The sequence below is a fragment of the Caloenas nicobarica genome, chromosome 12, assembly GCF_036013445.1.
Source record: "Caloenas nicobarica isolate bCalNic1 chromosome 12, bCalNic1.hap1, whole genome shotgun sequence".
NCBI lineage: Eukaryota > Metazoa > Chordata > Aves > Columbiformes > Columbidae > Caloenas > Caloenas nicobarica.
Window position 1 is genome coordinate 12,418,772 of NC_088256.1, and position 15,229 is coordinate 12,434,000.

At 38.6% G+C, this 15,229-nt stretch overlaps 1 protein-coding gene and 1 long non-coding RNA gene across 4 annotated transcripts in view; one reads left to right on the forward strand and one right to left on the reverse strand.

The window, feature by feature from the left end:
* Nucleotides 1-12,930, forward strand: part of LOC135993370 (uncharacterized) — a 19,166-nt gene extending 6,236 nt beyond the window's left edge. The window contains exon 3 of the long non-coding RNA XR_010606863.1: nt 3,947-12,930. This is a non-coding gene — a long non-coding RNA (uncharacterized LOC135993370). The remainder of the gene's footprint in view (nt 1-3,946) is intronic.
* The window catches only part of NRK (Nik related kinase), a 104,532-nt gene continuing 89,791 nt past the window's right edge, over nt 489-15,229 (reverse strand). For all 3 annotated transcript variants that reach the window (XM_065643188.1, XM_065643187.1, XM_065643186.1), the window contains 3 exons: nt 13,615-13,774; nt 5,271-5,410; nt 489-4,393 (listed from right to left, as the gene is read on the reverse strand). In XM_065643188.1, coding sequence (XP_065499260.1) covers nt 4,310-4,393; nt 5,271-5,410; nt 13,615-13,774 — 384 coding nt within the window. In that variant the 3' untranslated portion in view covers nt 489-4,309. The remainder of the gene's footprint in view (nt 4,394-5,270; nt 5,411-13,614; nt 13,775-15,229) is intronic.

The window sequence follows — 15,229 nt, forward strand, 5'->3', positions numbered from 1 at the left end:
TCATGTATACCAATACGTTTTATATGCAGCAACAAAGGCTGCATGAGCATACCTGAGAAAAAGTGAACTGGGGTAACCTAGCGTTCAGGCCAATACACATGCACAAAAGCCAGTTCCTGCAGTGTCAGTGACTGCAAGCTGTCATTTCACTCTAGTTCTGCTGCCCTCATCCCACTGGCTATTTCTGTAAAGAGAAAGGCGGCAGCACAGAAACTCACTTGTGAAGCTCATCAGAGCACAGACAGCACAACACTGGCTGTCACCCTTACTGGCACTCCGTCTAGGCTGAAATCTCACACTGTCATCTCAACATCTTTATCCACTGCAAGGAAATAAATTCATTTTGTCTCTATAGGCAGATGTAGATGTTTCCCTAGGGATACTGACCGGATTTGGAAAACAATAACAAAAGTTTTTATCATTTTTACAATAGTTTATGTGAATAGAACAGAATTTTACAAGCACAATATTAGTGTTGATTTTCAGAGTATTTTTTTATTACTGTTTCAGTTGTACAATTTCAACATTAGGGAACAATACATTTGTACAGAGGCTTGTGTCGTTCCCAGGTTTTAAAGTCATGTGTCAAGGTTCAGGCTGCGGAATAGAGTTCACCGTTCCTAAAATGAAAGCAGGCACATACAATACTATCTTGCTGCAGTTATTAGCACAATCTTGTTTGGCAAATATAAGATTAAGAGCACCACCTGCCATTAGGATACTGCATGTACCAAAGGATTACTGACAGGGATCCTTAACATTCTGCCCTTCTGCCCTTATAGCATTTGTTCACATCAAAGTGACATCACTAGAAAAATTCATTGTTAAGCAGTTCACTCCTTGATTTTAAAAGTTAGTGAAAGGGTACAGCTAGAGGAACACCTCACAAAATGAAACTACAAATCTGATAGACATTTTGCATAGTTAAATTTATGTCAGGATAAACTTGTGTCTCTGGAATTTTTTTTTCTTCCCGCCTTTGAACTTTCGCTTTGAGCTGAACAGTTTTTCAGAACACTCATTCAGTGTTCAGACCACCTGGTCACTCCCGATAACTTTCCATTTCTTTGGTTACTTCCTTTTCCTTAACATCCCTTAACTCCTTTTCTTAATTCTTCCTACAGCAATACACTGTTCCAGACATCCACTCACTCCCCTTTGGCTACTCCTGTTTATTTTCTTCAGCTTTTCTTGCCTCTTCAGTCACTTTCACTCTCTTCTGTTACTCTTCTCAACATCTCTGGGCTCTTTCTCATTTTCAACTGTTCTGATTTTCTCTTAATAAAAAAAAAAGCCACAGTCTTCTCCTTGTTGCATCTAGTTGCTATTGCTATTTGCAATACCACTTCTAAGTCCTTTCAAAGCATTCACCTCTAAGGACTTCATTCTTTCCATGTTTACACATGGATGTAACCCAAATAGTTCCAATAGTTTTGTGCAAAGTGACAGATGAAAATCTAACCCACTGCCTTGAATCATAGATAGAGAGAAAATAGAAGAAAAATGAAAAATTAAAATATCAATGTAATAGTGCACATTTGCTCTCTTGATGTTTTTTTTCCCCTCTTGGTATGGAGCTAAACATCTTTACAGCTTGTCAACTTACTATCAAGCTTTTCTGTTACAATAATATTAAACAAGTTTGATCACATTTGCTTCTTTATTCTGTTGAAATCAGTTGTTCTAAATTCCCACTGTTCTCTGCTAAATTCTGTTTAACTTGTGCCTAGCATCAGGAAAAAAAAAATCTGCCTCCTATCTGTTGACACGAAAATAGGAGAGGGAAAAAATTCACATGCATCCCATGTAGTGCAGAAGCTGCTATGATAAGCACACTTTAGAAAATAATATAGGGCAGCCTGGATCACTGATTGCTTATAGCAGTAGCAGTTTTGCAAGAAAGTTTTGCACACCTACTGGGTGCAAAATGAAAGCTGTTCTTCCTTCTCACTCTTAGACTTTTAAGTTGAAAGCAATTAAGTTGTATTTCTGATTGTCTGCAGATTATTTTTTTGCCTGTAATTGTAACTTTCATCTCTGTTTCTGTTACAGGTGTTACAGGCTTGGGTTTGTTTAGTTTTGTGTGTGTGGCTTTTTTTTTTGTTTTGGTTTCAGTCATGTCTTCATTGTTTATTCTTGTTATTATTTTTGGTTTTGTTTTTATTTTTGTTTTTTTGTGTGGATACAAAAAAGTCCAGTTTTGAGTAGCATGGGAGCCAAGCCACGTTTTGCTCATTTGTCCCAGACCTAGCATTGGCAACAGGTAGGAACATTACTACAAACAGACAGAGACCTCCTGTTTTCACATAGCTCTGCCTGAGCACAGTGTAGCATTCAAATTTTAAGCCTGCATCCAAAGTGATTACTTGCATACATTAAGAACCACTTTGAGTATTTAACTGCACATATTTTTTAGCGTGGCCTTAGGCTTATTTTTCTGTAAGTTAAAACATTTAAAGGGAAAATACTTCATAAAAAACCTATACATTTTGAGATACACTAGTGCTTGTGAAAAGTGCTAGGCTAATAGCTTTGGAAAGTGCAGTCCTCCACATAGCCAAAGAACACGGGCAGCAACAGTGTAGGCATCTCTGACCTGCCTGCAGCTGTTGAGGTGCCAACACAGGAAAGGGGGCAAAGGATGATTAGCCCCTAATTTGATTCTCTGCTGACATATACAAGGACGCCAGTTCTGGGGCTGATGGTTGCAATCACAGCACCTGTCAGTCACAGCATGACTGCCAACACTAACTTGACCTGACATACTATACAAAACAGCTACCAGTTTTAACAACTTTCTTTCTTGCCTTCTTCATCAATTTTGAATGAACATCCTTGAGGTAGATGACCAGATATTCCAATGCACTTTCCCTGCACCTTTCAGTATCACATATTTCAAGTAAAAAAACCAAACAAACAAACAAACAACTATTTTCAAACACTGTAGCTAGCAATTTCACTTTTGCTTACAGTGTCATCCATACTGTATCATGTCTGGAATGAGCTCTTTTGTATTACATTTGATGCTTTCCATTTTCAAAGCACATCCGAAAATCACCTAAATGAGGATTGCATTAAACCCTACAATTTAATCATAGTATATGATATAGTGTGTGTATATATATATGTATAATATCTGTATAGTTTTATGGCCAAGTTATAAAGCCCCTGAGAACAGAGTTTATGCAGAAACACTGGCACCAATAACACTAGTGGATGCAGCTTTATTTAGATGTAATTAGCATAGAAAGCACCTGAAATTATTTATATTTTCTATTTATAATAGATTAACTCTTTGGATATTTTCATAACTATATTAAGAATACATTTGTTAATCTTAACATCCATTGTGGAAAGAATATATTTACACACAAATACACGAAAGACTTGATGCTGAAAGAGCAAGAAGGGAAGAAAAGATGGTGCCTGGTCCTGTGCCCTTATATACATGGGTAGTGCCTTTAAATCAGCTCATATGAGTGCGGGTCCCATGTTTGAAAAAAAGTTACAGGTTCAGGTCCACAAGGCTTTATGCACATATGATTTTGACAAACTAGTATTTGAACTATTTTTACAAATACATTCTACAGTAACTGTGTCTACGGGCTCAGGCATCCAGCCCTGAGAGAAACATGAAGTCTGTCCCCTGCATTTTGTAAGATCTACCAGATGGGGCAGATGTCTAGACGTAGCTGCTTTTACAGCTCTGCAGTGAAATGCACCTGTCTGCCTAGCACAGGATACAACTGATCCCTCAAGCATCCCAATCTGCGTTAAGCCCCATCATGAACACTTGCTCTTTCACCTGTTATAAGACTTGGGCAACTGTGTCTTGGTAAAACGGTGACAGCTTGCTTAAAATGCAAAACAAGCCAAAACCCAGTTCAAAATAAAGTAGATGCCAATTTGTGACCTAGCTTGTTTGTGTTTTTTTATCTACTTACAGATGTTGCTGTCCAAAAAAAGAAAGACTTCAGTTCAAGACAACATTACATCATCTGTGAAAATGAAACTGTATACGTTTCAGAGTACAGGAACCTCTTCAGTTGGCTACGTTCTTCATTAAAGTTGTTCTCTCCTGGTGCTGTGAATACAATCTTGGTTTGCAACATATTTTACAAGACAAACAGGTTTGCAATACTTTGACAGGAAAATGGAATTCTTTCCCAACTGAAAGAATATGAATTTTTATAAGTTAATAATGACAAAATCTTTGTAGGTAAAAAGTGCAAATTTGCATATATTACCTCCAAGCATTTTACACTGCTACCTACAGGGAATTTCAAATCATCCTTCATTTTGAAGTGATTTACCAGTTGAATAGTACATTTTGACCAAGAGTCATAAAATATATTTGACTGCTGCCTCCTGACTGTACAGATGCAAAGAACACCTTGAAAGAGAAAAAAAAAAAGAGATATGCTACTGTCAGTCTACATTTATGAGAATATTTTTACCCATATGTGAAATCTGAGAGAATGCCACAGTCCCAAATACAAGGAGATATATATATATATATATATATTTATCTCACAGTTCAATTTTAATCCCATAAGAAACTTTTAAAAGTAAAACTATGCTTGTGGTACAACTGGGTATATTTTTATGTACTTCTTTTCCTATTTGGAAAGACACAAGAGAACATTTAAAAATAATTAATCTAAACAGTTTCGGGGCCCCAGTTTTCTAAATATGTCAGTGTGACTAAGCAGGTTTCATAGAAAATTTATCGAGCACTGCTAAATGCAACAATCATACTTGATTATGCATACTCTAGTGTCTGCAGTATCTCAAATATTAGAGCACTGGTGTTTTTTGTGTGGTGTGGTTTTGCTTGTTTGTTTGTTTTGTTTGTTGTTTTGTTTTTCGTGATGGCTGCTTGGAATTGGCTGTAATTTGGGTAGCCCAGGAGAAGCAGTCTTGTAATTGGGCATTATCAAGGCTGGCTCACCAGCCCTCCCCAGTACACCTGTTGTGCTGGAGTCCACCCAGTTAGCAGTGTCTGTATGTTATCACCTCTGGTATCAGTTAAAGCTGGGTGCAACAGGAGTTATAACAGAGCTGGCTAAAGTAGGGTTGCGTGAAAGTGTGGAATATGCATAGTGTGTGCTTTGTGGGGTCAGTGACTACATTTGCTTTGAATGGGGAAATTATACTAAGGTAAGAAATAACCAATGTAAAAACAAAGTTACAAAAATTAAATGGTCTTAGTGTCATAGTCAGCCATCACTCATTTTTGCTAAATCACCACACTGTAGTCATCTCCATACCTTGTCATTTCTTTCACATAGAAATTTTAGCTTCTGTGCTTTCTTGTGCATAAATACTCCTTCCAGATTTCCTGTTTCCACAGAGCGTAGTTCAATTGCCTTCTCTCCCCAGCCCATTACCTGATTAGATTGAAGGTAAGCTGGAAAAAAAAGAGAAAGATACAATTTAACAGCTGAAAAACTGATTTTTACCTCATTTATGTCAATATGGATCTGAAGCATTTCTCTTTGATAACAGTATATTCTGAATTATTTGTATTTTAATTCACATAGCCTTGGGAACAGTAACTGTATTTCAGTTTCTACTCTCAGACTTGCTTTGTATTCTAGACCCAAAAGTATGCTACTTACATATTTTGTGATTTTAGAATCACAAAAGTTTGGAGGAAATCTCTGAAGGGCCTCTTGTTTAACCCCCACCCCAAAGCAGGGCCAGATTAGATAAGATTATTCAGGACCTTGTCCCGACATGTTTTGATGGATATTTCACAACCTCTCTGAGCTTCTGCTGCAATGCATCACTGCTTTCAAGGTTAAAAATTTCTTCCCAATACCTAATTGGAATTTCTCTTGATGCAACTTGTGCCCATTTTGCCTCTCATCTTTTCATTCTACATGTCCAAGAAGAGTCTTGACTTTGTGTTCTCTATACCTTCCTGTTAGGAAGTTGAGTTTGTATGTACTACGGAGCTCAGCTTAGTTTGAAACCTAAATACTTTTGAATCTGAGATTCTGGCATGATTAATTTGGTGTCCTTAGCTATTGTCTTCCCATCACTGGTTACATTCAATATCTCCAAAACCAAAATAAGATACTCCAGCTCTGTGGAAGCTTACTATGTGTCTCCCTTTAAATCTGGCAATTAGATGAGAAATTGGAATAGTGATGAAGGAGTTAACACCACAGATTTCAAATGAGGCACAGTTTCAGTGAAAGCCCTCTGATTAGTGCATGTATGGGCTTCCAAGGTAAAAAACACATTAGTTATGCTCTATTGACAGTCAATGCTCAAAAATTATTCTTGCTAAGCTATGAACTGTTATTAGTCTGAGAATTCTGGTACTCTGAAATTATCTAGAGGGAATGTGTGCATTTGACTGGTTTTTAGCTTCGGTGGACAGTGCTTGCCTGCCCTACATTATTAGCAAGTCTGTTCCTTAAAACCTTCTATGTTCATTTAGATTTTTGTCTAAAAATCAGACTTTCAGTACACACTGATATAGAAAGCAACAGCCTGCAATCCTACTTTAGAATGACAGCAGAAAATAAAGGCAATATGCCTGACTGACCGTATGTCCTCCTTCTAGCAGTTGTTGATTTAATATTAACTTGGAATCCTTGCTTTATAATTCTTGTCAGAACAGGTGTATGAAAATTACACTTCCTTGGAACCATATGTGGTTTTGCTACAATGTTGGGGTTTTAGTTTCCTCGAAGTCTATGAATTTCCCCTAAATCTGTTTAGTAGACTTTCCTTTCAGTTGTTTTTTGTGCACACTGAAGGCTTCCCTGCCACTAGAGCTGAGAGCAAGAAAATTCTTTCCCAGTATCCCAGTCATGTGGAAAGAGGAAGAAACCATCCTGTTTGAAAAGCAAAATGGCAATAAGCAACTGAGGATAAGTGGGAGAAGGTGGGGAGGGGTATTTTCAAAAAATCAAACACCTGAAATCAATACTTTTTCTAGTCTCTTGTTTATGCTTCAGTTCCTAGGCTTTACAGCAGGGCAGTATTGCTGTAGGCTGTGAAGACGACGACTGTCATTAACATTTCCGAATCCCTGCAGCAGCAGCATGATGAGCACCAGGGCAGCACCCATGCAATGTGCAGTTAATGTCTAAAAAGGTAGGCCCAGACCACGCATAAAGTGATGAAGATGAAAATGATACAGTACTCAGACATTTTCTATTTTTTGTAACAACTGACACCACATTAACCTTTTCAAACTTTACTTATGAACACAACAGAGAAGGAGGCACACTATGGTTCTGGGGCATGGGACAGTGAGGCAGGTGCATGTATATACACAGAGTGAAAGCATTCTATGGCTACGCTGTTTACTATAGGTCATATAGGCCCAGCAACTCATAAGTCTCCTTATTTTTTCCACTACATGAAATCTGCACTCGAATTGTCTATATGCTGTTATATGTTTGTATCAGCTATATATATATCCATGCCTTTGGCAGATTTCAATTTGATAGCATCCTTGCAGCTCTCAGTAACAGCTTAATTAGGCTCGGTTGCAACCTTTAGGTCATCCAGGATAGAAAGCCCTGGCTGACTGGACCACTAGTGCTATGTTCAGAAGACACCTGATCTCCAAGCAGTATTACAATAGGAACATAATAAGCAGATATACCAAGTTTAGCCACTGATGCTCTGCGGGCCAACCAACATACTGAGAACTTGTCAACTGACAATGGCAAATTTCAGTTGAAGTACAAGTACCACAAAAACTCACTCTTGTAGCAGAATCAAAACATTCTCAAATGGCATCTGTGGAATAACATGCCATCAAAAAGGTGCCATTATAGCATTTGTGGGTTTGTCCAGTTGCAAGGATTTATCTATACATGGAAATCAATTCTGAGGATAGCAGGCTGTGAATTCAAAAGTCAGTACCAAGTCTTGATAATCTTCCTGTGTGGGAGCACTTACAAGTGTTTCATGTGAAATTAATTGAGAGCAGATTATAGACACTCAGAATAAAGTTGTATTATTCTGGAACAAAAGCTCCTATACCATGAGCAATTTAGGAATAGTTGAGTCCACTTTCCACCTCAAGAAGCTTTAGCTAAAAATATCCTATGCTTACAGTTGGCAACAAATGTGTTTATATTGCACACAATGGAAGATCTTACTGGTTTCTAGCAGCCCTAGACAGCTGCCCTGATCGATCCGTTGGACAGCAGCTCAGCAGAAAGGCACATACCGACTCAGACTGACGTGCCAGTACTGCTTAACATACTGGAACAAAGTCATTCAGTTACCTGAAGCTCCCCTGCTTCACCCAGATTACTGCATATTTTAAAAGACCTACAGTTGTGCATGAGCTGTGTGGTTCTTGTTACACCATTTACACCAGCACTGCTCCCTGGACCTCAAAGAATACATGCCATAAACTTAGTAAATAAAACGAGACTAAAATCAGTTTCTTAACATCATGAAAGCACTAGCAATGCTCTAAATGTGGGGCAAGACTTGGTATTTCCTGTTTACAGTGTGTATTAAGTTGAGCAGAGCCCCTGTTTGGGGAAGGGACTGCGTCAAGGAGAGATATTGGAGGAGACAGGAAAAGTGAAAGAAATTACTGAGCTATATTGGATCCGTTAAGTTCTGTGAAGCATCCCTGACACAGGCCAATGATCTCAGTCTCAGACGAGCGTATACCCAGTCTGAATGACACAAGTGCACTTGGTACCACAGAACCCAGGTACTGCTACAATCTCACTTCCCTTCTTAACCTTGCTTTTCTTTTTTAAACTCTTCCCCTTCAAAAATCCCTTTTCTGATCTCAAGTACTGAATTTGTCTCGCTGCCCTAAGTGGTTATTCCCAAATGACCTCTGCATGAGAGCAGAATCAGGCCAGCTTTTAGCAAAATATCATAAAATTGGGCTTTTCTGATTACTATTACAGAAATAGGGCAGGAAAGGACCTTAACACACCTTCTCTTCCATCCATACCTCTGTGCCCTGCTGACAGTTGTTTGTCTAACCTGACCTTGAAGACCTCTAGTGATGGAGCCTCCAAAAATTCCCCTGGCAAATGGTTCCAGATAAATCAAGAAGTTAGAAATAAACAAACTGAATAGGAATTAAAAGAATTAACTGCCACCAAAGTTAAGCAATTCTGAGTAGGAAAACGGAGGAATGAGTCAATAACTTTTCTTGTGCAATTCTGTTAAATAGTTTTACTGCTGTTATTTTTATTACCTGGATAGAAGTGGGTATTTTCCTTCCTCCAGTCACAGCTGTGGAAAACTTTTAGTAAATGAGAAAGGCTAGAGGGTCAAAATCAAGAAGGTAAAAAAACCTCTAAAGCTGGATAAATTCACAGGTGGACAAATTAAGAAATTGACCATGGCAGGCAGGTGTTTTTCTGCTGTATGTTTTGGTTAGATTGCACTGGACAAAGGGCTATCACATAGGGCTCCCTAACTACCCCAAGCAAGCTAGGAATAAATTTATGACTAAATTTTTTTTTAATTATTTTTTTTATTTAACTTGTATGTGTCTATGCATCTCTGCTCCCAGTTGTTGCTCACTCCTTTGTAATTATTCCAGTAGAACTGATAACCCGGAAATGTATTTGGGGTGACAGTTTGCTTGTTTGAACGCTTTTTGCTGTTTCTTGAGGAAAAAGTGCGCAGGAGGTCTGACCAACAGGAATGATTCAGGCACGAACAGGCATTTTCTGTGCATGAGCCAGACAGCAACTGTTTGAAGAACTGGTAGGCATGTTGATAGAACACCGAGGAAGTAATTCAACCGCTTTTTGGTAATGCTGTTTGTTTCTCTACGTAACATCCTTTTTGCTTCATTTCTATTTCCTTTGCTTTTTGTACACAGCAAAGGAAATAAAGACTTTTATTGGTTCTCTACTCTGGGAATATCAGTTTTGTGCCAGCTGTCTAGGGCTACATACTGTAAATAATTCATTACTCACACAAAAGGGCAAAAGTGCTCCCAAATCTTATTAACTTGATGTTTCTTAAACCCCTTTTTTAATCCTGTTTTATAGAGAGAAAATATTGCAGCTATATGTTTATTTAGCCCTACATATATGAAATATCTTTCAGATTAAACATAGATAAGAGTACTTCCACAATTTTAATTTCCCATGGGATTTGAGTTTCCAATTTCTTATTAACAGATCGGTCACAGAGGTCCCAACTTAGACCGTGAGGGTAAGCTATATTTAGGCTCTGTGCCCTAAATCCATCAATTGTAATAGAAACTAATTTTTTGGGGGGTAGTCAAGATATTCTCACCAACTACAGAAATTTTCTTTCAAAATAATAGTTTAAAGACATTAAGAAATGAGCAAAGGATGGCTAGAGGGCACCCTGAGGTTAACACAAGACCCTTCTATTTCTGAAACACAGAGTGAAAACTTTGAGATAAGCTCATACAGACCCATTTCAGCCCACCTAAAGTCGGGGAATTCCAGGAAAATGGGATCTTTTATGAAACTTTCAAGTTCCCCTTAAGTTTGGCCAGGCATATAACACATTCACACTTCTCTCATAATAGCTAATGTTTCCATCTGGAGCCAAGAATTTCAAAGGATCAAGAAAATTAAAAGGAGCTAGTGGGAAACAATTATTAAAATAATAGTTAACAGAGCTCTTTGTTTAAAGTTTGACTTGTGTGTTGAGTTATAGGTTGGGTTAATTTTTTTTAATGGAAATACGATTGCAATCAGATGTCAAATTAATCTTGTACCACATCAAAGATTAACAGTTTCTGTGCCAAAGAAATCTATTTCTGAGATAGCAGAAGTGCTGCAGCAGCAGCAGCGACACAAGGGTTCTCAAGCTCACATACTGGAAAATTTTCAAATGACAACTGAGAAGGGCTGTTTGGAGACTCTGTCCCTTCAGCTCTGGAACCTGCAGAAGTATAAACAATGAAAGAGATAGATGGATGGCCGCAGACAGGCATTTTCCCTCCAAAGAGAACCTACAGACTTGATTTCTGAGCTCTGGCAGAAATTCTACAAAGAGCTGGCTGTTTACTCAGCTCTCCTAACCTCGCCCTCCACATCTCATGCAGCTCACTGCTTCCTCGGCAGGGTGTTCCATTACACCCAGCCCAGCAACCTGTTCCTGGACGGCCACCGCCTTCCCATCTGGTGGTGCCCATTCCTCTAAACTGACTACGGAGAAAATCTATTCACATAGACAAAACTCCTAACTTCTATACAGTAAAAGTGACCAGACAGGATGCCACCCTCAGAAGTATCTTCTTTATCCTCTTCCTATTTAACTGCCCTAAAATACTGTGACAAAAATGCTTAGGCAATTTCGTACTGATAGCTTTCCATGCAAATGATTGTCACAGTGGTGTGCTGAAGAACAGGAGAAATAGCTGCATGAGCACATGGCAAGGCAAGTGTCCAAATGGCATTCCTTCTATTAAGATATAATCAGCCTTGAGAAATTGAGAATGCCTGGTCAGATGTATACTGGAGGATGTTTTAAATTAGAGTAATTACCTGGCACAAAGGATCTCATATTCCAAAGTGGTGAAGCTTTATTCACTTCAATGCCAGCTGGGTACACACAAGGAAATTTTTACTGAAGTGGAGGCAGTGTGATTTCCAGGCTACAGGAATGCTTTACAAACCTATCTCTCCTATCTGTGGGTTTGATGATTCAGTGCTTTCAGAAACATTAGAAAGGCAGGCTTAGGCTTTTAGATCTCTCTGGTCCACTTCTGAGGGACTCCTGCAACCTCTGGCTAGATCAAGTGAAAAAAGCTTTGAGAGCCATCAGTGCCCGGTGACACAAACTGCAAATTTCCAAGTAGGAGTCATCGATCTACAAGAGCCCTTCTTGCAATATCCCCCCCCTTTCTAAAGCAGGATGTAAGAAAGCCTTTGTGCCTTTGTTCCTTATATATCATGCAGCTTTGAAACACCATCTATCTACTAACTGTGACTCTTTAGGAGATAGCATATAGTAAGAATACTACAACTAGAAAAGCCTGTAATCGTTGCAAATAACATCCATGGTTTCAAAAGTATTAAACATGAGATTAGGGTTAATCTCTGGCAGGACGCTTATATAAATGCAGCTGATTTTTTTTCTTCCCAAGGCAGGAAAAAGGAGTTCTAACACGTGGGAAAACAAAGGAGAGGTTAAAAGTTTAGGAAAATTACATATCATGTACACACACTATAAGGTGGATAAGACATTGCAGTTTGAAGACAGTGTTCATGTTCCGAAGCTTTCTACCGAACTGTACTAGCATAAGGAAGCACGTCCCATAACAACACACTGCTTGAAAATGTCTGTCTCTTTCAAATCGTATTCATCAGTGCAGCTTCTAGTTACGTTCAATACTTCTCATTAGAACTTTTCCTACCCTGGCAGAGTAATTGCCTTTTGATTATGGATTATTTTTTATGGTATTTCTGATGTTAACTCAGAAGGGATGAGCAACTTGAACATATCAAAGACCATTAGATATTCCTATGAAAAATGGAGAATTGACTTGATATATTTTAATTATGCCCTGTAGCTCTGAATATAGGCTGAAAATTGGAGATAGGGCTATTTAGTGAAGAGAAGGGAACACTATGGAGTTAGTTTATGACCTTGTACCTGTTTTTTGAAAGTGAATCAGTTTTTGTTGCTGAATTTTATTGAAACAGTGCAAAAAATAAGTTCTCTTGTAGCAATTTGTGTGCCAGAGGTGGGCTTGCCCTCAGTACTTTTCAAAACCCTCTACAAATGTCAAATCTGGCATTTACTTAAGGGTGCTATTCTAGTGATTTTAATGGTCTTTTCCTAAAACTACCCAACTAGAAGTGAAAGGAGAAAGGTGAAGATCCTCTGTTCTTCACAGTGGTATGCAGTTTCTGCCAAGCTAATAATATGCTTTTGCATAATCTAAGTGTTTTGGGCTTTTGTTGTTTGTTGGTATGTTTTAAGATGCAGAAGAACAGGAGTCAGCCAGAAAAGAAATTAAAAGCAACAAATAATAAAAAATCTGTCTGTGTTGTTCTTTGTTTTCCCCACACTGCTGAAGCCCTCTGGGGAAGGTGAAACAAACAGCTGCCCTGGCTACAATTAGAATCTCCTCCTACAAAGCCAACTGCAAACATGGAGAGATTGCAAATCTTTAAGAAATACCCTGGGCTGGCAACACTTTGAATTTAAAACAATAAAATTAAGGGGCCATTTGACAGCAGTTACAGACCTCTTCAGTAACTGACTTCTCTACAGTTGTGAATTTTTACCTAAAATGCTATGGACTACAAACAAAGTAGAAAACAAGAACACCTTTTTTCCCCCTCTAATTCACATAATTCTCTCTCTGAAAACTGGTGGTGAGCTGCATCCTCCGTGAAGTTTGGCTGTATTGTCAAGGTATGATGCAATAAACAGCGTGACAAGAATACAACCTCAGTGATGCAAATGTGAAGACCCTACTGTAATCATTGGCTGTCTTAACACAAACTTACATAAATCTGGTTACTCTTTAGACATCTGGTTTGCTCAGATGTTGCTTTATGTGCCATACAACCACTTTCATGTGAATACAAACCTCATAAACAAGTCAGGCTTCATGCAGCAGAATCTGGTATTTAATAAAGTGCTGTTTTTCATACGTACCTACAGATGCTGGCATTTCTCCCCACTGTAAAACAGTTTCCTTTGTGAAGTGCCCGTATATATCAATGTAGATGCCTTCATCTTCATAGGTGAGTAAGAGCTCCATTCCACTGGTGTTCGGGAGGATGATAATGGCATGTGGGTGAATAGTCCCCTGGATCTGCAATCATATTTTACTAGGATTTATATCAGAAAATGGACTGCAATTTTAGTAACTACATCAATCTAACTAGCTTGGCAGAGCAATAACAAGAACTAGCTCATGGAAAGTGAAAGAAAAGCCTGTTTTCAGAAAGGCTGTACAGTTTGCCAGCTTGCCTCTGAAACGGGCCTTCTCACTCTTCCCCTTGAACGTGACAGTAGGTTTGCAAATAAATCAACGTTCAGTATTTCACTTTACATTTGCCACTATTAATTGGTATCAAGAAGCCATGGAGCCACTGAGACACAATAATATTTACTCATGAAACACTTGTGTTATATAAATAGAAGAGAGGTGAAATAAATTTGAATTCACAACTATTTCAGAAGATGGAAGAAAGACAAAAGCTTCCACATTCCAGGAAATCGGTGCTTTCACTTTCCACGATATTTCCCCATCCCCATGCAAGCTAAAACCTGTAAATTTAACAATATTTACAGCAAGTTGAGAAGTTACCTGGACCTTTCAAATACAAGCCACTCTGTCCTTTGCTTCCCACATCCTCCACCAAAAGTAGTTCCCCCTTTAAATGCCATTAAGCACGCATTTTCTGCATGCTGCAGTAACAGTGCAGTTCACTCACACAAGTTATTTTAACAGCTGTTCAATGCACTAGAATCCCAGAAGCCAACATGTCCCAAGTGAAGAAAAAGTCTAAGTACAAAACCGTGAAGGTGGGGTCTTATGAAGGCATTTTTGAAAGAAAAAGAGGACAGCCTTGAAAAACAATTTCAAAGCATTCCCTTGTTTAAAGCGCTACTCAAACCAGGATGTTAAATTGTTAATTAAACCACTACAATTAATATTTTTATAGGAAGCGTATGACTGGAGTTTCTACATCATTTTCACAAGCCAGCAACACACAGATCATTTTTTTTTTCAAGCACATACATTTACACACACCATAAGGGCACAATGAACAGTAAAAGAAGCACTGAAGCTGTACTTGCCAAACCGAATACACCCAGGCCAACCACTTGACTCCGTGCCTCCGCAACAACTATCCGTAACACTAGGACAGGTATCCAGAGTCGCAGAGCAATTTTAAGGCGTTGCTTTGGTACTCGCATGAGCGATCGGAGCAGGTAAGAGATGAAGAGAGAGGTGGGGAACTGGGAAAAGAGGCTACCAGAAAGCAAGAGTATCTGCAGTCAGCCTGCTCAAGTCTGGTCTGTTGCCACCACAAAGCTCCTCGAGAGAATTATCCAATTCTAGCAGATGCTCTTTAAAATAATAAAATACTAAAAAAGAGCCACTGTAGCAGCAGATTTATTTCAGGTCTAAGACTCTAAAGGGAAAACATATTTTTAGTACATACTAACTTTTCGTTGAAGAGCACACAGAAATGGAGTCAGTTTTAAAAGTGCCCCATATATTCAGGGCAGTCACCTGGGAAATCTCTCTCATCAGGTA